The following is a 20,809-nucleotide window of genomic DNA, read 5'->3' as shown; positions in this document are numbered from 1 at the left end:
CGCTTCACCATTTGGCAGTCTGACGGACAAATCTGGGTTTGGCGGATACCAGGAGAGCGCTACCTGCCCCAATACATAGTGCCAACTGTAAAGTTTGGTGGAGGAGGAATAATACAATGACATTCTAGATGAATCTGTGCTTCCAACTTTGTGGCAACAATTTGGCCATGGCCCTTTCCTGTTTCAGCATGACAATGCCCCCGTGCACAAAAGCGAGGTCCATACAGAAATGGTTTGTCGAGATCGGTGTGGAATAACTTGACTGGCCTGTACAGAGCCCTGACCTCAACCCCATCTAACACCTTTGGAATGAATTCGAACACCGACTGCGAGCAGGCCTAATCACCCAACACCAGTGCCCGACCTCACTAATGCTCGTGGCTGAATAGAAGCAAGTCCCCGCAGCAATGCTCCAACATCTAGTGGAAAGCCTTCCCAGAAGAGTGGAGGCTGTTATAGCAGCAAAGGGGTACTAACTCCATATTAATGCCCATGAATTAGGAATGAGATGTTCGACAAGCATACACTACATGACAAAAATAATTTCCTAGTCAGAAAGATGACTTTACCCTGTGAGATAGATGTTATGAATATATAACTGTGTACATCACTAATGTACCCTTACTGGAGGGCTGAATGACCAACATTTACATATTTTCCAGATGGAAGTTGTATTTTCTGAGAGTAAAATATAGCCTAACCCTAAAGAATAGGGAAAACTGTCATTGATTAGTGCACACCGTATCAAAACATGCCAAAACGCTTTGCAACAGAAAAGGAAAGCAAATGTTTCTTATTGGACAAATTGAGATAGAGCTCTCCCTGTTTGTTAGTTTTTTCCCCCGTTTGGTGCCTAATGAATACAACCCTCTAGTGCTATAGCAGAGCCAGGAAATGTAGTCAGTCGGAGGGTGGGTGTGACACATCTCATGCTTGACAGATGACAGTGACTTATAATCTATATGCCTTTAAGGAGTAATTAGACTGTCCTCAATCCGGTGTCCTAATTCATAAGGTCCTTTTTAAATTATGCATTGACAGATGTATATTTAGCTGTAATGTTCTATAACGATCGCAGAAATGGACAGAATAGTGCTGATATGGATGTGGTTGGCATCAATTGTTTGCTTCAGGCTTTGCAAGTGTTGCACTTTGGGGTTAGTTAGGGTTGCAAAATGTGGGGGGGAACCAATATAACTAATTCTGATATTTTCTTCCACTAATTGGTCTTTTGACCAATCACAGATTTTTTCACAGCCAATCTGATTGATCAAAATACCAATTAGTGAGAAAAATATCAGAATTGGGCTGCTTGTGTAAACACAGCTCGATGAGGGATTACTTTAAGATTCCATTAATGAACTACGTAACATTGCTAACCATGTGGACTTGTTCTGTGTCAGTATGACAACTGCAAATTGTCAAGACTTGTCAAAGAAGCAACATGAACACAACTACTTTGACTGCAATATCATCTATTATGAAATCTCAAAACAAGCACAAGGTAACCATGTTTGCCCACAAGATGAGACGCTCACACAAGTCAATAAAAATAAATTAAAAAAAAGAACAGGCAGGCCCATAACTCACAGGTGATTTCCAAACTTTATTTTGAGTAACAAATAGGGCTTAGCTAAAGCCAAATTAAATTAATATTGCACAGTAATTAGCAAAAAGCTTTCACAGACATTCAAAGACCTTACGAGGGTGTAGTTCTGTCAATACACATTTTTAGGCCCACTCCACAAACTGTAACATACTGTATCACTAATGCATTAGTAAAAGCACTGACCATATCAAAATGAGTCAATTAGAATTTGGATTAATAGCTTTGTAAAAAAATAAATGATTATTTAGGAAGTTGGAACAAGGAGATGGTTCAGGTCAAAGGCAAACAATCCTCACTAAAATGTTTTCTCCCATGAATAGACGTTTATGCATGTCACTACAAACTAATGCACAAAAAAAGTCTTATCTATTATAAATGTAATCATCTGTAAAAGCTCGGCAGTACATTGACATAAAGAATGCTTTGAACTAAGTTACAGCAGCATGCAAACAATGGGGGACAGGACCGCCAAGATTCCTTTTTTTGAGAAAATGCACACTGGTTGAATCTGGCTCTTTGACAAGCCTTAATCTGTTTGTTTGAGATATAAATGGATGGATTATCCCTCTGTAATTTCAATTACTTGTATTTATCTCTTAAATCAAGAACTAAGACATTTGAAGCCTGGACACTAGGGGAAGAGATGAAATCATTGAAAAGTATGAACACTTACAAGGGCAATAGAACATGAAGATGTTTCATAACTTATCTCAATCGGACTCGCCATGCGGTACAAAGATCACAAATTGTATGCAGACAAAAACAACAGGAGACCGAATGTCTTTGAAGATTGAAAACAGTGATTCTCAAAATTCAATATTGAATCAATTGTAACTGCAAGCAAATGATAGTCTACATTCACAGCAATGGACTTTAGGGCACCCTGAACTATGAAACCAGAGTTTCTGAAGGAAAGTTTTCTGAAAACACACTTTCATTAGGATCCTGTTCGGCGAACACAAACATCCATAATTAAAATAATACATCTTCAAAAAAAGCAGACAGACCCAATATCCATAAAGGAGTCCATTCAGACAGGCAATAGTGTAAAGGACCTAAGCAGACGGTGGCTCTAGTTGGTGGTAAAAGTTTTGCCACGTGTCATTCCATAGCACTATGTTATTTTATCTGTCAAATCATCTCTTCTGGACAATGGAACCCGTCTCAATTAAGGTCACCTTTTTCTCTCCTACTCCTCTCCTCCAAGAGTGACTGCACACAGCATAATCTAAGAGGACTTCCACTAAGCCATGTCATCAGTCTCCTCAGTCTCCACTAGGCAGGCCTCATCAGAGGTGGGAGACCTGAATGGGGGGTGGTACTCGAATGACGTGAGGACGGTACCGTGTCGGTGCTTCTGGTGCAGGAACCAAAAGACTGCCGAGATCCCCATGATGCCGATCACACTGAGAATTACCAGAGCTGAAAGCAGTGGACTGGGAGCTGAGCACACAAAAAACAATGCAGGGATAGGTCACCATTGAGCTTACTGTATTTATAGAAATATAATGAATAGAACGCGCCGGGACGCCTGTTCTATTCAGTCTATTTCTATGACTGTATGGCTATCTAAAAACAAAATAAAGGAAAATGGTTTCACTTCACTTACCAGGTTTGCCATCTTTCTCTGCTTCTGAAGAAGAAAGCAACAACATATCAGTGAAACATGACTAAAAACAACTCAGAAATGAAAATTAACATAAATCTGCAACCACTTGTTAATCAAACTGACAAAACAACATATTGCTGCAGTGGATTTATGTCAACTGGGCTATTAGAAGCAGGACACACCATAACGTAGATCACCTGCGATTCAAAATGTGTAATTGTTGGGAAATTATAAGAAAATTACGGCCAATATTCGGTGGTCAGAGGCTATTTGACGGCCGCCCACTGCGCACGGACGACGTTCGTTATGGTGTGTCCCGTCTCTTAAGAGTAAGAAAGGTTATGGTTCACAAATGCTGCTAAAAATAGGGCCTTACTTTCAGCAGTTTCACAGACCACGCCATTCTCTGGGTCTTCGACACAGCTGACTTTCTCCCACTCCCCTGTGCTGCTGTGCATGGCCACACAGGTGTCCATGGGAATCAATTCAGACTCACTGGAGCTATTCCCCCAGTTATTAAAGCTCAGACCCGTTTCATCTTGCCACTTAAAGTCCTCATCTTATCAGACAAATAAACCAAGACATCCAGTTTAGAAAAATAGCAATGACCACATATTCTCTCTTAAGTTCACCTTTCTTTCATAACCCCTCAAAAATATATTGTCCTAGAGAAGTTACACACATAGTCAAAACAACCCTGTTCAAATAAAATCAGTGGCGTCTGCTTTTTCTTTTTCACATGAAAGCCGTTAATAACTGGGTGTGGATCACAGTTTCTTTGAGTTTCTTTTTTTAACCTCCTGTAACACAGAGCTTCATAAAAACAGGATTTCCTGACATTGTGCCGTTCCAAAATGGGACAGCTGCATTATCCATGCTTAACAAAACCAAAACTCTTTCCAGGCAGTTTTGGCACTACTGACAGAGTGTACAAGAGCCGATGGACCTTATTAGCAAAGAAATGTACTCACAATACTCATTGTTACAAATATTACAAATGACACTGATCCCAAGGTCTACTTTAATATGGATTGTGGCAGTGGGTAAAGTGACCGCATTATACTGTACAACCAAGTGATATGGCAAAGTAGCATTCATAATACGGAGGTGTCATATTTTCTTGTACATCTAAAAGTACTTACCGTCACTGTCATAATACATGCCCAGCCACACGTGTACGTTGCCTTTCCACACCTGCGGACTGTACTTGATGATGAAATTATTCTCCTCTGCACTTTGGACACTCACCAGTTCTAAAAAGACAACATAGGACAATCTGTGGCAATTGAAAAACAAACAAACAAACATTGAGAGTAGTTTGAAATAGTTCCAGTTCAATTATAGCCTTTCATCTAATACATAAGGTGTAACATTATGGGATAAAAAGACAACTTCATATCGGGGGGCGTCGGAGTACCATATCCTGAGCAGATGGTTTTCGCAGCGTCAATCGTATAGCTTTTAGCCATGTCTTCTTCTCCATGGACGAAGTGGTAGCATCTTTGTCTGAAAGGCACCCAGGTGCGCCCATCTGCAGGACAGTCTGTGCAGAGAGTTAATCATGAGACAAAACCACTATAGTTTTCTACATCCACTTTCAAACAAAGTTAGGAGTCCCTGGTCCAACTTACATTTCCAACAAGCTGCACAAACTAGTCAAGCAAGTGACCGTTTTATCAGTAGGGATGTGAATGACAAACAAGGATGTATGTTTGACTTTGTTAAGCAAGAGAGACTTCAGTGCAACATCCATTACATCTCAAGAACCCAAGGTGGCTTATAGCCGGTCCCCATTTTGGGGTTCTCACCTGATGGTATGGAGGACAGCTGGCTCCATGTAAACTACAACACCGGCACTCTGTTTTAACCTTTAGAAACTGGATTAATCCTTGCTAGTGATACGGTTTTGCAAAGCCTTGGAACTTAACTTTCATATAAGCAAGAAAGAATCTTTCAAATGCAAAAGATACACCAACTGTTTGCAGTTTAGCAAAGTTGCACCTGGTTGTTTTCGCACACTGCCTCAGCTATGACACAGCCTCTCACCTTGTGCTCGCATTTCCATTTGACCGGATCGCATGCATTTCTCAAAATACAGCCGGGTGAAACTTTCCTAAACTGCGTAAATTAAGTATATCTTTTGTGTATCAAAAATTATTATTTCTCGCTTATATAAAAGTTATGTTCCAAATGTTTCCAAAACTGCGAGGCGTATTTGCGTCTAGACGGAGCTTTTGGAGAGTGTCGGGGCATTTGCCTAACAAGGCTAAATGGGAAGTCCAATGGCTCAATGTAATGGATTTTATTTTATTTAACTAAGCAAGACAGTTAAGAACAAATTCTTATTTACAATGACGGCCTACACCGGATGACGCTGGGCCAATTGTGCGCCGACATATGGGACTCCCAATCACAGCCGGTTGTGATACAGCCTGGATTCGAACCAGGGTGTCTGTAGTGACATCTCTAGCACTGAGATGCAGTGTTACATACTGACTAAACCGCCCCTGTTGCGTGTGCTGCAAAATAAATGTACACATGCATGTTATTCAATCATTTAATCCAAACTGCTCGCAGGCGTCTGTGTAGCCAGGCGCTAAAATATGATCCAGTTGGTGGTGGTAATGCATCTTAAAGTTGGTTGCCAACCATCATATAAAATCAACAGAAGAGTGAACGACGAGAGATTAATCAAATAAAACTAAATGAGATTCCCTTTTTATCTGTAGATTAACTGTCGGAGTAGAGAACACACAATTTGGTGTGACTCAATTCTACAAAGATCCAGCAAAAAAAAAAGGACCATGTGCATTTCAGGTAAAACAACAACCCACTTATCTCCCAGGACAAATTACCTACTAACAGCAAGCGAGCAAAATTTCCATAAATGTTTCATGTGTTTCGACCTGTTCCCAAATTAATATAGTGTCGTGAAAATCAACAGGCACACTTAAATTGTCATATAGAAATCAATTGCAATGTGATCACTATTACGCCTATTTACATGTATATATTACCATAATTACTTATATATTCCTACAACTAGTCACTTTTCAGCCCTGTTTACATGTATATCCATTCACCTATCACACCTACACTGACATTCTTGTGCTCACACTCACCACCACTTATGCTGCTTCCAAACTGTTTACTGTTATTAATCCTGCTAGTCACTTTCTCCTAATCCCTGCCTAAATGTACATTTCTACCTCAAATACTCCAATATCCCTGCAATTGTAAATTTGGTACTGGCACTAACCCCATGTAATTAATTTTTTGTTTACATTTTGTATGTGGACCCACTTTGAGAATAGTCTATGCACATTTTACTGAGTATGGTTTTTAGACTACACACTTTCTGCTTCCTTTGGAAATTAGGGTCACATTGTTTGTTTCAACCTTATACCTCGTGTTGTCCGAACTTGGTTACAAGCCAAGTCACAATGCAGAAGGGTAGCCTTCTAATAAAAACTAGCAAATATGAAGAAAAATATGAAGCAGGAAATATTATCGTGCGCAACGCAATAGTAAAATGTTACAGTTGTTCAGCAGGAAACTGTGTGGAAAGGTTCTCGTCCAAGTTTAAAATTAAACCACAACTTCCAGTTCTCGAACAATACCGATGAGTAAAGACCATTTCGCACCCGGTTTTACACAATACAATTCTGATTTAAAAAAAAAATACTATCTCGACTTACCACCAGCTAGAGTATATTGCCAACAAACAACAAAAAGGAAATTGCATAAATATATGGGGCAAAGACGACATTTCTTCAGTGACTCCATGTTTGCGAGCTCCAAATCATGGCTCCAAAATGTTCTTCTTCTTCGGTGTGGTATTAGGACGGACTACTTCCTGAAAAGTTGTATTGCCGCCAGAGATATTACGAACGGGAAAAGGTACACAGTGGAGGTTAATATGATTCCAATGGAGTTTCCTATCTCCTCAAAGGTATTTCTGTTGCCGCCCACTACTGTACTCAGAAAACAAAAGGGGGAAATCCAAAACTTTTAACACCCTCTAAATTCCGGGAAACAACATACAAAACTAAACAAAAAGCAAGGCAACAGAAAACATGTCGTGTCCCACGAATGATGCAGCGCGCCCCCCTCTTGGGCCAACTGAGATATCACCTGTGACTAACACATTTCAGTTAATTACTATAGCTCTCCCACCTTGGGCCAATCAGTGCCATTTCTGTGGCAAGACGCATCATTCACCCAAATTTTGTCAAAATCGTGTCAGTGCTGTCTGAGATAGAGCATGTGACTATACGGGAAGGCTCCTGGCAATGTAAATAGTTTGTTTGTATGTGACTATTCCTCTTTTGTTTGTTGATATTTGTTAATATATATTTTTTTAATCCCTTAAAAAAAAGTCTATATGGGCAGGCGTAATCCACGACCGTCTAGCAATGCAAAGGTTGCGTGTTCGAGTCGCATGGGAGATGTATGTACGACCGCTGTGCCAATCATAATGTAACCTAATAGTGTTACATATCATACTAAATGGAGCTTCACGTACAGAATAATACAAATTGCCCTGAGACCACGTTGCAGCATCTCACGTTGAAATTAAATCCCACCCCACTAACTTTAAATAGTGGTAAATACTCGCCCCAGTGCCCAGGGGCAGATTTGAAGGCCCCAGGATGAGGCCTAGGGCTGCTGAACAAAGAGCTATTCGGAGCCAGCTATTTCAGGTGAACGAAGCAGAATGAAAATGCTAACTGGAAAGACTTGAAATGCCCTCTATTACTAAATGTCTTTGCATCACCACATAGAATAGGGGTGGGCAATAATTTTGGTTTGAAGGCCTCAACGGGCCGCACAGATTATTTTCCAGACCAATTTGTTTGTCAAAAGCAATTTGCGGGCTAAAAGAAGGGCAGTCGCTTCTGAAAGTCTACACACCCCTTGCACAGTCTTCAAATGTTGCTGTCTTAAAATTAAATCTACTATTGCAGTGTTATGGGTATGCTTGTCACTGGCATGGACTAGGGAGTTTGTCAGGATAAAAAACAAATATGAAAGGAGCAAAGCCCAGGTAAAAAGTTAGAGAAAACCCTCAGTCTTCTGAAAATCTAACCCTAGGATAAAGTTTTATTTTTCAGCAGGACAATTACAAACATTTTAAGACACACCAGAAGGGCTTTCCAAGAGGTGTTGAGTGTTCCTGAGTGGTCCAGTGTCAGTCCTGACTTAGATTAGCTTGAAAAATCAGAGACAAAGTTTGAATATTGCTGTCCATCAATGATTCCCAAACAAATTTACTGAGCGTGAGCAATTTTGACAAATATCATGGATATCTGTTGCCCTAAGAGTTGTGCAAAGTTGGTAGAATATTTTGCAAAATTATTCTGTTTTAACACTTTCAATTTAAGGATTCATGATGTGTAAATTCTGGGCCTATATCTATATCTATATCTGATATTTTCTTAGCAATATCGACCAATACATATATATTAGTTCATTTTATGGACTTTTAAACCATTCTAGCACAGATACAAACTGCAACCAAGTTTTTATGTTCATAAGGCTAATAAGAAAATATGTCAATTGACTTGAATATGGGAAAGGTGTAACATTTCTTATTTGCATCACAAAGTGAGTGAAATACATCAGAGAGGTATTGGAAAGTTCGGGAAACCATCAGAGAAGATCATCAGGTATTAGGTAATAATTATGTGTGTAGAAAAAAAGATCTGCATTATTGTATACAGATGTCAGAATTCAGATATGACATCATTGTTTTAGCATTATTCATTAAGTTTTTAAAGTATGGCGCACAACATGGTTCAATGCGGCAATAAATCAGCACAACCTACTTTTTTGTTTATTTCAAATGGCTGGGGTCTTGAAGCTAAAATTGTGATCATGTATACAAAGGCCGGCCCAAGCCTTTTGGTGGCCCTAAGCGAGATTCGGTTGGGGGGCCTCCCTCTTGATGGTGGAGAGAAAAATGTACGTTTGAAAGTACATTTCCTGCAATTCTACACATGGGGCGTAGAGAAAATGTTGCAGTTTTAAAGCAAGTTTTCTGCAGTTCTACACATTGACCATGCGGTGGAGAGAAAATGTTGCAATTTTATAACACATTTCATGCAATTCTACTCATTTTGCCATGGGGCAGAGATACATTTGTGCAAATTTAAAGCTAATTTCCTGCAATTCTACCAATTTTGCCAAGGGATGGAGCTTTTTTGTGTTGCAGTTTTAAAGCAAATTTCCTGCAAAACTACACATTTTGCATGCCTTATGCCATGTTAATGATATCTGTCAGCTAAATTGTTTGCTGAAAAGACTAATTGAGTGACTGTCAGTGACTGACAAAACAAGAGAAAAACTGCTGATCCACAGCCAAATTTCGAACTTGCACTTTGTGTATTCTACTATTCTAACCCTCAACAGTAAGTTGAGACCCCGACTGAGTTCAGCTTATGTCGCTTATGTCTTGAGCCGGCCCTGATGTATACCGTACTAATGACAATACAAAAATAGAGTAAGAGAGAGCAATGTACAATACGGCGATTGTGGAAAGTGCATGGGGGCTGCCATCTTTATGCGTCTCCGAAATATGCGATTCTGTCACAATCCCTTCTAACGTGTCTTGCACTGCTTGTGAGCATCGTAGAGGGATATAACAAGACAAAATCAACAGGGAACATAGACGTGATGTCTTCTGCATATCCACTCCAGTTATTAGCTTTCGGTTATGGGGTCATAAAAGCTAATATCACCAACCGTTCAAAAGCTACAGCCAAATTCGGAGGGGAAAAAACAATCCATTTGCTTAAGAGTGCACATTGGAGATTACTCACAAGCAGAAGATGGCCTCAAGCAGAGGAGGAAGATAAGATAAATCATGTATTATTCAACTATTGTAAGTATGCCAAGATCACGAGGCACATTGATGACTTGAGGCCCCAGGCAATTGCCTTAGTTGCCTAATGGTAAATCCACCACTGCCAGTGCCTGAATTTACGTGTTCCCTCAAAAAGTAGGCTTGCAAAGTTCAGTGTATGTTTGAAGCTTGTCAAAACAAATGATTATGCAGCAACTCCCTTTTACATTTTTAATGCACCAGCTAAAATTATTGGGAAGTTGAAGAATATCATTGTACATGCATTTCATTCTACATAATTGTATTATAGATTGTGGAGAAGGAAACAACATGTTAATTAAGGGAGAAGTGGTTTTATTGTTAAGTTTTGTTTTGATAAAGGAGTTGGGCCCCAGGAGGACATTGATTTACAGAATAACCCATTAAGTCCTCTAGATGGTGCCATAAGTACATCAATTGTACAGATTTCAGTGATTGCAACCCAGTAGGATAACATGTTGCCTGAAAGCTTGCAGAGAGCCTCTATATTTAATAAATTACAGTAGAAATATGTCACAGTCACACAGGAACATATTTTACATATATATTCAACTGAAATGACTGACCAATTGGATGTAAATAAGAAGCACAGTAAATTCCACTCATTCGTAGGTTGTATAGCCAAATCCTTACTTGTAGGCCTACCACGACTCAAATGATGAATAACATTATTGTCTAATTAATTCATCCAAAGCTCCCAGTGAAAAATAAACAAGGCGCAAGACATTAAGAAGTGAGAAGAATGTTGGTGAGAGCTGGAATGGCAGAGAGCTCAGTGGGGTATACGAAAGCCACAGCACTAGACAAAAGAAGACTAGAGACACTACATTAATAAACAATACAAAATCAACAGGGAACATAGACACGATGTCTGCTGCATATCCACTGCAGAAATGCTTCAGCAATGCCAGAGATTCTTTGGCGGTTTAACAGCCAGACTGAATGTTTTTTTTTTATTAAAGTGAAGACAAGTTACTGTAGCAATGGACAAGACTGATTGGTAACTCACATGAACCCACTTAGCAAATATGTCCAGTAGACATCTCATCTAAAAATAACAAAAAACATGAATACCCTGTTATTATCTTCAGGAGCCCTCCAGGACCTGAGACCAAGCAGCCATTTTAGATCGAACCCTGTGTGAGCGAAGACAGAAAGAGCAATCATAGACACCCATCCATTCAAAGTCATCAGACTGTTGAATGTAATAAATCATAAATAATGGTCACATAGAAAGAGAACACTCGTATTTCACGCTCCACTGAGATAGACCTTGCCAGAACCCAAAAAGATAAAGAGCCCTTTGTACTCTCCCTGTGTAAAGGCCACGTTATTTGATGGAACTAAAGACATGGTTATTTCAAAGACGACACATCATCACACAATCATTACACCTTTGTTGAGATCGCTCATATTACCTGCAGACAGACAAAGGGGCAGAATGGGTAGTATGCCGTAGCTGTAGTAGATGCAGAGGCGTGTCCGGCTTGTAACAGCTAGACGCAGGTGGCTGCAGGCCACAGACAGCTGCAGCATGGATCTGGCTCCTCGTCTGTCTGCTGCTCACGGTTTCCCGTCGGGTGGCACCACACCCTGCAGGAGACCAGGAAGACCCATCTGCCAGTCCAGGGCTTGGCCACCATGGCCCTCTCCAAGCCCCCGTCCCTTTATCCTCCCTCCCATCCACTATCCACCCAGGCCTGGTCACAGCCCTCCCCAAGCCCCCATCCCTGTAGCCCCCCTCCTGTCACCACTCACACTGGCTGAGATTGGGACATGCATGTTAACACCATGGCCAGGACATGGTGTTGATAATCTCTACACTGCCCTCACCCTCAGGGCTGTGAATGTGCTAATGCCAAACACACTGTAAATCCAACTCAACAGAATGTCTCATCAACAGTAAGGCCTGTTCAGGCATTCTAAGGACAGACTAGAGAAGTGAGTCCTGGTATATTGATTAGATTGCTTCCATAGCTGATTTACAAAAAAGTGCACAAGATGAGAAATAAAACAGACGAAAGGTTAATGATAAGATGCATTGTCAGAGTTATATTACTCGGCTGGATTGACATGATTCTACCCCATTTATCCAATTTCCTTTTCCTGAGGCTTCTGTACAAATCAAATCAAAGTTTATTTGTCACGTGCGCCGAATACAACAGGTGTAGACCTTACAGTGAAATGCTTACTTACAGGCTCTAACCAATAGTGCAAAAAAGGTGTTAGGTGAACAATAGGTAAGTAAAGAAATAAAACAACGGTAAAAAGACAGGCTATATACAGTAGCGAGGCTACATACAGACACCGGTTAGTTAGGCTGATTGAGGTAGTATGTACTTGTAGATATGGTTAAAGTGACTATGCATATATGATGAACAGAGAGTAGCAGTAGTGTAAAAGAGGGGTTGGCGGGTGATGGGTGGCGGGTGGCGGGACACAAAGCAGATAGCCCAGTTAGCCAATGTGCGGGAGCACTGGTTGGTCGGCCCAATTGAGGTAGTTTGTACATGAATGTATAGCTAAAGTGACTATGCATATATGATAAACAGAGAGTAGCAGCAACGTTAAAAAGAGGGTTTGGGGGGGCACACAATGCAAATAGTCCGGGTAGCCATGTGATTACTTGTTCAGGAGTCTTATGGCTTGAGGGTAAAAACTGTTGAGAAGCCTTTTTGTCCTAGACTTGGCACTCCGGTACCGCTTGCCATGCGGTAGTAGAGAGAACAGTCTATGACTGGGGTGGCTGGGGTCTTTGACAATTTTTAGGGTCTTCCTCTGACACCGCCTGGTGTAGAGGTCCTGGATGGCAGGCAGCTTAACCCCAGTGATGTACCGGGCCGTACGTACTACCCTCTGTAGTGCCTTGCGGTCAGAGGCCGAGCAATTGCCGTACCAGGCAGTAATGCAACCAGTCAGGATGCTCTCGATGTTGTAGCTGTAGAACCTTTTGAGGATCTCAGGACCCATGCCAAATCTTTTTAGTTTCCTGAGGGGGAATAGGCTTTGTTGTGCCCTCTTCACGACTGTCTTGGTGTGTTTGGACCATTCTAGTTTGTTGTTGATGTGGATGTCGAGGAACTTGAAGCTCTCAACCTGCTCCACTACAGCCCCGTAGATGAGAATGGGGGCGTGCTCGGTCCTCCTTTACCTGTAGTCGACAATCATCTCCTTAGTCTTGGCTACGTTGAGGGATAGGTTGTTATTCTGGCACCACACGGCCAGGTCTCTGACCTCCTCCCTATGAGCTGTCTCGTCGTTGTCTGTGATCAGGCCTACCACTGTTGTGTCGTCTGCAAACGTAATGATGGTGTTGGAGTCGTGCCTGGCCATGCAGTCGTGGGTGAACAGGGAGTACAGGAGGGGACTGAGCACCCCTGTGGAGCTCCAGTGTTGAGGATCAGCGTGGTAGATGTGTTGCTACCTACCCTCACCACCTGGGGGCGGCCCGTCAGGAAGTCCAGGATCCAGTTGCAGAGGGAGGTGTTTAGTCCCAGGATCCTTAGCTTAGTGATGAGCTTTGAGGGTACTATGGTGTTGAACGTTGAGCTGTAGTCAATGAATAGCATTCTCACATAAGTGTTCCTTTTGTCCAGGTGGGAAAGGGCAGTGTGGAGTGCAATAGAGATTGCATCATCTGTGGATCTGTTTGGGCGGTATGCAAATTGGAGTGGGTCTAGGGTTTCTGGGATAATCGTGTTGATGTGAGCCATTACTAACCTTTCAAAGCACTTCATGGCTAGAGATGTGAATGCTACGGATAGTCATGACTGTAGTCATTTAGGCAGGTTGCCTTTGTGTTCTTGGGCACAGGGACTATGGTGGTCTACTTGAAACATGTTGGTATTACAGACTCAATCAGGGACATGTTGAAAATGTCAGTGAAGACACCTGCCAGTTGGTCAGCACATGCCCGGAGCACACGTCCTGGTAATCCGTCTGGCCCCGCAGCCTTGTGTATGTTGACCTGTTTAAAGGTCTTACTCACGTCGGCTATGGAGAGCGTGATCACACAGTCGTCCGGAACAGCTGATGCTCTCATGCATGCCTCAGTGTTGCTTGCCTTGAAGCGAGCATAGAAGTGATTTAGCTCGTCTGGTAGGCTCGTGTCACTGGGCAGCTCGCAGCAGTGCTTCCCTTTGTAGTCTGTAATAGTTAGCAAGCCCTGCCACATAAGACGAGCGTCGGAGCCGGTGTAGTATGATTCAATCTTAGCCCTGTATTGACACTTTGCCTGTTTGATGGTTCGTTGCAGGGCATAGCAGGATTTCTTGTAAGCTTCCGGGTTAGAGTCCCGCACCTTGAAAGCAGCAGCTCTACCCTTTAGCTCAGTGCGAATGTTGCCTGTAAGCCATGGCTTCTGGTTGGGGTATGTACGTCCACTCACTGTGAGGACGACGTCCTCGATTAACTTATTGATAAAGCCAATGACTGATGTAGTGTACTCCTCAATGCCATCGGAAGAATCCCGGAACATGTTCCAGTCTGTGATAGCAAAACAGTCCTGTAGTTTAGCATCTGCTTCATCTGACCACTTTTTTATAGACCGAGTCACTGGTGCTTCCTGCTTTCATTTTTTCTTGTAAGCAGGAATCAGGAGGATAGAATTGTGGTTGGATTTACCAAATGGAGGGCGAGGGAGAGCTTTGTACGCGTCTCTGTGTGTGGAGTACAGGTGATCTAGAATTTTTTGCCCTCTGGTTGCACATTTAACATGTTGATAAAAATTTGGTAGAACTGATTTAAGTTTCCCTGCATCTCCGGCCACTAGGAGCGCCGCCTCTGGGTGAGTGGTTTCCTGTTTGCTTATTTCCTTATACAGCTGACTGAGTGCGGTCTTAGTGCCAGCATCTGTCTGTGGTGGTAAATAAACAGCCACGAAAAGTATAGCTGAAAACTCTTTAGGCAAGTAGTGTGGCCTGCAATTTATCACAATATACTCTACTTCTGGCGAGCAAAATCTAGAGACTTCCTAAGATTTTGTGCACCAGCTGTTGTTTACAAATATACACAGACCGCCCCCCCCCCCCCCTCGTCTTACCGGAGTGTGCTGTTCTATCTTGCCGCTGCAGTGTATATCCCGCTAGCTGAATATCCATGTCCTCATTCACCCACGATTCCGTGAAACATAGGATATTACAATTTGATGTCCCGTTGTTAGGATATTTGTGATCGTACCTCGTCTAATTTATTGTCCAATGATTGCACGTTGGCGAGTAGTATTGACGGTAACGGCAGCTTTCCCAGTCGCCTTCGCTGGGTCCTGACCAGGCATCCGGCTCTTTGTCCTCTGTACCTGCGTCGCTTCCTCTTACAAATAACGGGGATGTCGGTCCTGTGGGGTGTTTGGAGAATGTCTTGTGCGTCGTCTTTGTTGTGGAAAAAATCTTTGTCTAAACCGAGGTGAGTGATCGCTGTCCTGATATCCAGAAGCTCTTTTTTTGCCGTAAAATACGGTTGCAGAAACATTATGTACAAAATAAGTTACAAATAACGCATGTCATTTGCTACCGTAACGGACCACATAAATAAGTTTCCCCTCTGTCGCAAGAGGACTTGTGTCACGTCTTCATTGTATGCGACAGCGGTGTCAATCTCAACTCTGTGTGAGGTAAGGTCAGTGGGTTGAGGCAAATGACTGGAATTCTCATGTACTATGAGGAAATTGGTACTGTAGGAATAATCTCACTTCCGGGCCTTGGTGAGCCAGTCTCTGGTAAGGAGATGTGTTGTCGCTCCAATCATTCCTGAAAGCTTTTGTTTTTGTGAGGAAGATCCATAAGAAAATCACTGCAAAGGCTATGTCAGCGGTAACTGCTGAAATTGTTTTCATTCAGCACCTTATCTGTGGAAACAGAGGGTACCGGTATCATTTACGCACAAAAGGAGACTCAAAGAAAGGTTAAAATATAATACACTTTCAAAGATATGCTGAATTTCTGATATGCTTCCAATTTTTCTGGTCTTGACACATTTCACAGTATGGAAATATAAAATAATAAGCTACTAATATATTTTTTAATCTTTAAAGTAATTTGTCTTCCACTTGTTACTTCTGATTGTTAATGAACATTTTTACTCAGAAATGTATGTTTATGTAGAGCAGGAGCAGCTGCCATTGGTAAAATTAAGTACATCCAATACAGACAGTGGATTGATGGGGTAATGATCAGCAATAAGGAGGGAGGAGGCAAAGACTGTGAAACAAAACTTTATAGCTAAAGACAATGAGGGGATTTGATTAATGCCCCAGGCGAACCGGATTAGCGTTGAATGCAATCGTTTTAAAACCGGGCTGCCTTCCGGGGGTGAGCCAGGTGCCCTGGTCAAATTCGACGGCAAAGACGGCTGAAAACAAAAGTGATGTATGTCAAGCACGTGGAGTAATGAGTTAGGATTCAGTGTTTCCACATGCAAATGTGTTTACTCTTTATAGAAAACTCATATCGCTTTACCTGCATTCCCAAGGAAAACTACTATATATTTTATAGAAAATACATGTTTTATGTTTCTGAACGATTCATCATGCTGTTTTGTGGACATTATGGCCAGGGCATGCTCGAATTGAGATGGGCACTCCTCCACCACTTTTTCCCGGTGACCTAACGGGCCGTAGCCCGGTGACGTAATGGGCCGTAGCCCGGTTTACCCAGATTCAGTCTAATCAAACTCCCCCATTGGCCGTGTTTGAGCTCATCAAAGCCGGTTTGTATCGTGGGTAAATTATGACTGGCTGACCTACAAATCATATTGAGTAGTTATTTATGATGCAAGGTGATTTGTAGATCAGTCAGTCTCAACTCGCCTTTCAAGTCGGCTGCAATGTCAAACGCGCCCATTTACTTTGGGGGATTCGGCCTGTATAGTTTTAGACATAGAGATCCTATAACTTAGATAATGCTAACTTGTAACTACGATTCTTTTTTGTCATGTTGCTAGGATGGAAATGAACAAGCTCTTCATATGCAACTGGCTCAGCTCTGAGGGTATGTTTACAGCCAGATATCAATATAATGAGATCTCTTCCCTCCCACACCAACAGAACACAGAACAAGTCCAATTTAAGTTTTTATTTTTAAAAAAATCAAAGAAATTAATAGAAATAAAGCTTAAGTAACAATCTACTGAAAATATTTTTGGCTTTAACAAACACTATAAAACAAAAACACAGAGGATGGTTTCCTTAAACTGGATATATGTTACCACTGGGAAATGTGTGGCACATGTAAAACTAAATAAAAAATTAACTCTCATATAGATATCTCTATGAAAATCTTTTATTTCTTCAAACGATCTGTACAAAACTTCTTTCTTCATAAATTATTACTTTTCAATATAACTTAATGACTTTTTAACATGATGGTTGATTAAATGAGCATTTTTCTTTCTTTATGAACCTTTCCAAACCCTCGACCCAGACGCAGTATGGCACTTGGTTCAGACATTACTAGCAGCATAACCCTCACAAGCACTCGACAGTATTAGTTATCACTCTCAGGCATTACACAGAAATCTCAAGTATAGTCACAATGGCTCTTTACTTTGGTAACTCAACTCAAGCTGACTGCAGAGGAAATGCTGCTGCAAGTCTGTCTGGACTGACAAAGCAACAATGATGTTCTCAGGAGATGTCACAGATCCAGGAAATACCACTTTCAGCTTTAGCTTTTGTTTGTCTTCAACCACTTTTATTAGCCTCTGGTATGTCTTGTGATGAAAGCAGCAGTTCTACTTTTGAAACTATGAAACTTACTGTCTGAACACAACTAAAATACGCTCAACGCACAATTGTCCTCAAAATGATTAGAATAATATATCATCATTATTACATTTTTTTGTGAAGAAAATCAAAAAGTATTAAAAACAACCTGAAAGAAAACAAGTGTATATGGCCAGCTCCTGAGCATGGCATTTGGTCTGGAAGGGCAGGCTGGACCTGCTAACCCGGCCCAATACAGAGGAGAAACGAAACTCTGAGGTAGATAACTGGTCAGTCTGTCCGACCATCAGGCCAGAACACGGGCTTCTGGAAGACAACTCAATCATAAAGCCTGTTCAAATCTACTATGATAAAAAATAATCAAACTTTTAGTAATAACATTATCTGTTGCACAATGTCAAAACAGATTATTATAAGATTTTTTTGGTTGTAATTTCATAGTTTCAAACTGCCGCCTTTGTATTTCTAACACTGCATTTTCCATTTTTCTGTAGTGATGAAATCAGCGTGTGGCATTTGTTGGATCCAAATCGTCCTTCAAGCTCGTTTGTGTCCATACTTTCATAAAACGTATGAAAACTGAAAGTAAATGTACAAAAAAAGGCACATTTTCCAAACTGCAATCTAGTCTGGCAAAAAGTCAATTAAATCCTTGTGAGAGAGAAATGACACTTTCCTCAATTTACTAGCTCAGTTCTTTGGTGAAGTAAACTATAATTGGAAGTGCCGAGCTTGTTTGTTTCCTATCAAAGAGCTAGGTGCAATAAAATCGACATATTAATCTCCATTTTTCCCCCAACTCAAACTCCATGTTGTACGTGAAGGATTTGATCATTTCTTTGCACAATAATATATCCAAGTTTGCCTGTTTGCATTTCAACTGAAAGTGAAAAAGAAACACCCTGCCAAGCTGACAGAGAACGACAACATCTCTCAAAAAAGACACAACCACACCCTCCCTTATTCCATCCCCACCCCAAGAAGTTCATTTTAGGCTAATCTACAACACCAAGTAATTGAAAGGCAAGATTGAAAATGTGATCATTCAGCAGGATATCTACCACATTCAACAACCAAAGACCTTTAAGGCCCTCAGATAATACAAACATGACATCCTATTCAAAATCATCATCAGATTTAGAGGGTCGTTTCACTCTAAAAAATTTTTTCAAATACTTCTACTTTAGATTCATTTTTAGAGGGGAAAAGCAAAACACATACGGATGTAGGATCTTTATTTGAGCCAGTTTGCTACAGCAGGAAAATAATCCAGCAGTAACAGGAAATGTGAATTATTATGTGGATTATAATGAATGGACATTTTTGTAGTGGTTAATATAATTTTCGTAAGGGAAATTACAAAATGGAAATTACACACTTCAGAAGCCTTTTGAAACCTCAAATACACCACAAGTTTAAAATGTCCTGCATTGCAGGAAAGTTCTCTGGCAACAGGGTGATCAAATTAAGATCCTACATCTCTAAACACAGCAGATTTTATAAGCTATAGTCAAAGGAAAAGCCCTATTTAGCTGATTTACAAGGCAATAGCTCTTATCATTTCTTGCTCATTTCTAGCCTCGGAGGTTGCCTATACAGCTACTGTACGGAAATCTTTAAGGCAAATTGTATGAGACAGAAAGATCAATCTAGACCACTAAGATAAATCACTTTACAAGAAAAAACATTGAACACTTCACCATAGCGACACTCACACAGCAAGCACAAAACATCATTTTCAAGATGTCTGGCTAATAAATCTTCAGAAAAATCAATTTCAGTACAAAATAAGAGAAAACAAAATTTAAATCATAAACAATATTAACAAAAGACATCTTTACTATCATGCACCTTAAACAACAAGTCACATGATCCGCTATAGGTTCTTGCATCCATGTGACAATCCTTGGTAAAAAATAAACATTCTTTCTTTATTAAAATACAACTATTTTTTTTATTCTTTTTTTGAGAATTATAGTATCCTTTGATGAAATTAATCACTTATTTGCACCTCATGGAACTTATAACAAAACAGTCTCACTTGTTTTTCTTATCACAAACAAAAGGAAATCATTGCGGAACCTGTGCAAAATTGGGATAAATCCTTAACGCACAATCCATCATCAGAGGAAGCCATGATTGTTTCAGCTGTCATACAACTCTTTCTTCTGGGCTCCTACCACACCTGAGAGGACACAACCAAGACAATCAGATGAGTTAAACTCCGGTACTAAGTGTCTTTCTATCATATGAAACATCTACCCACAACCATACAGGCTGGGGGTATGGGCTCCTTCCATGGTTCTGTCCCAAATGGAACCATATACATGGGTCATTCTATAGAAGTGGTGCAAATTGGGGTTTGGAAGGGAAAAAAATCACGTTTGTATCCTATTTTTCCCAAACTTTCAGCACAGATGTCTTACAACATATGCCAGGTAGACATATATACTACTCACACAATGAAATAATAATATATAATATTTTACCTGAATTCCTTACCACCCCACTACATTTGTCACTACCGAACCATAGTGAAAAAGTTGCAATACAGGGAAAACCATGGACAGTGGTGATCATTTTGATTAACCTTCAATTACAGATACATTTTAGAGATTGAACTTGCATACAAAATAGTAAAAACCAGATTTTTTACCTGATTTTCTAAACCTTTAAATTGAATTTAGAGAAAAATAATCTAAATTATTCTCTGTAAAATGTTCAATGTTGATTGTATGAATCTGAAACTTACTTTATTACTTGTATATCTAATCAATGATATTGTTAGATGTTTAAATGATCACTTTACCTATCTTTATTTTGGCAAGATAGCAGGCATTTCAGTGTCAAGTGTCAATCATAAAGATAAATGGAAGACTCGTTTTAGTATAGACATTGCCATTGACTGTTTCCACCATTTAAAAGTAGTCAACTGGGTGGGGATTCCTATGTGTTGGAAGCGATCAACCAATGATCAGAGAGCATTGT

General features: G+C 40.6%; 2 protein-coding genes across 8 annotated transcripts in view; both read right to left on the bottom strand.

The window, feature by feature from the left end:
• Nucleotides 1–1,586: 1,586 nt before the first annotated feature.
• On the bottom strand, nt 1,587–7,330 carry cd302 (CD302 molecule). Its single transcript, XM_029703310.1, has 6 exons — nt 6,917–7,330; nt 4,636–4,761; nt 4,361–4,471; nt 3,595–3,777; nt 3,219–3,242; nt 1,587–3,052 (listed from the first exon to the last, which is right to left on the bottom strand). Exons 1-6 carry the CDS (start codon nt 7,002–7,004, stop codon nt 2,853–2,855), a joined length of 732 nt encoding a protein of 243 aa, XP_029559170.1. The 5' UTR covers nt 7,005–7,330; the 3' UTR covers nt 1,587–2,852.
• Nucleotides 7,331–17,156: 9,826 nt separating this feature from the next.
• The window catches only part of rbms1b (RNA binding motif, single stranded interacting protein 1b), a 64,420-nt gene continuing 60,767 nt past the window's right edge, over nt 17,157–20,809 (bottom strand). For all 7 annotated transcript variants that reach the window (XM_029703302.1, XM_029703307.1, XM_029703303.1 and 4 more), the window contains exon 14: nt 17,157–20,006. The gene's annotated coding sequence lies outside the window, so the exon portion shown is untranslated. The remainder of the gene's footprint in view (nt 20,007–20,809) is intronic.

The sequence above is a fragment of the Salmo trutta genome, chromosome 20 (genome assembly GCF_901001165.1).
Source record: "Salmo trutta chromosome 20, fSalTru1.1, whole genome shotgun sequence".
In the NCBI taxonomy this organism is placed as follows: domain Eukaryota; kingdom Metazoa; phylum Chordata; class Actinopteri; order Salmoniformes; family Salmonidae; genus Salmo; species Salmo trutta.
Note: the sequence above shows the minus strand (reverse complement) of the source record. Positions and strands in the feature narration are given on the sequence as shown.

Coding starts and splice junctions, on each gene's coding strand:
- cd302 (XM_029703310.1), bottom strand. CDS start 7,004: ATGGAGTCACTGAAGAAATGTCGTCTTTGCCCCATATATTTATGCAAT. Junction 4,472..4,635: donor AACCATCTGCTCAGGATATG/GTACTCCGACGC, acceptor TTGTCTTTTTAG/AACTGGTGAGTGTCCAAAGT. Junction 3,053..3,218: donor AGAGAAAGATGGCAAACCTG/GTAAGTGAAGTG, acceptor TTGTGTGCTCAG/CTCCCAGTCCACTGCTTTCA.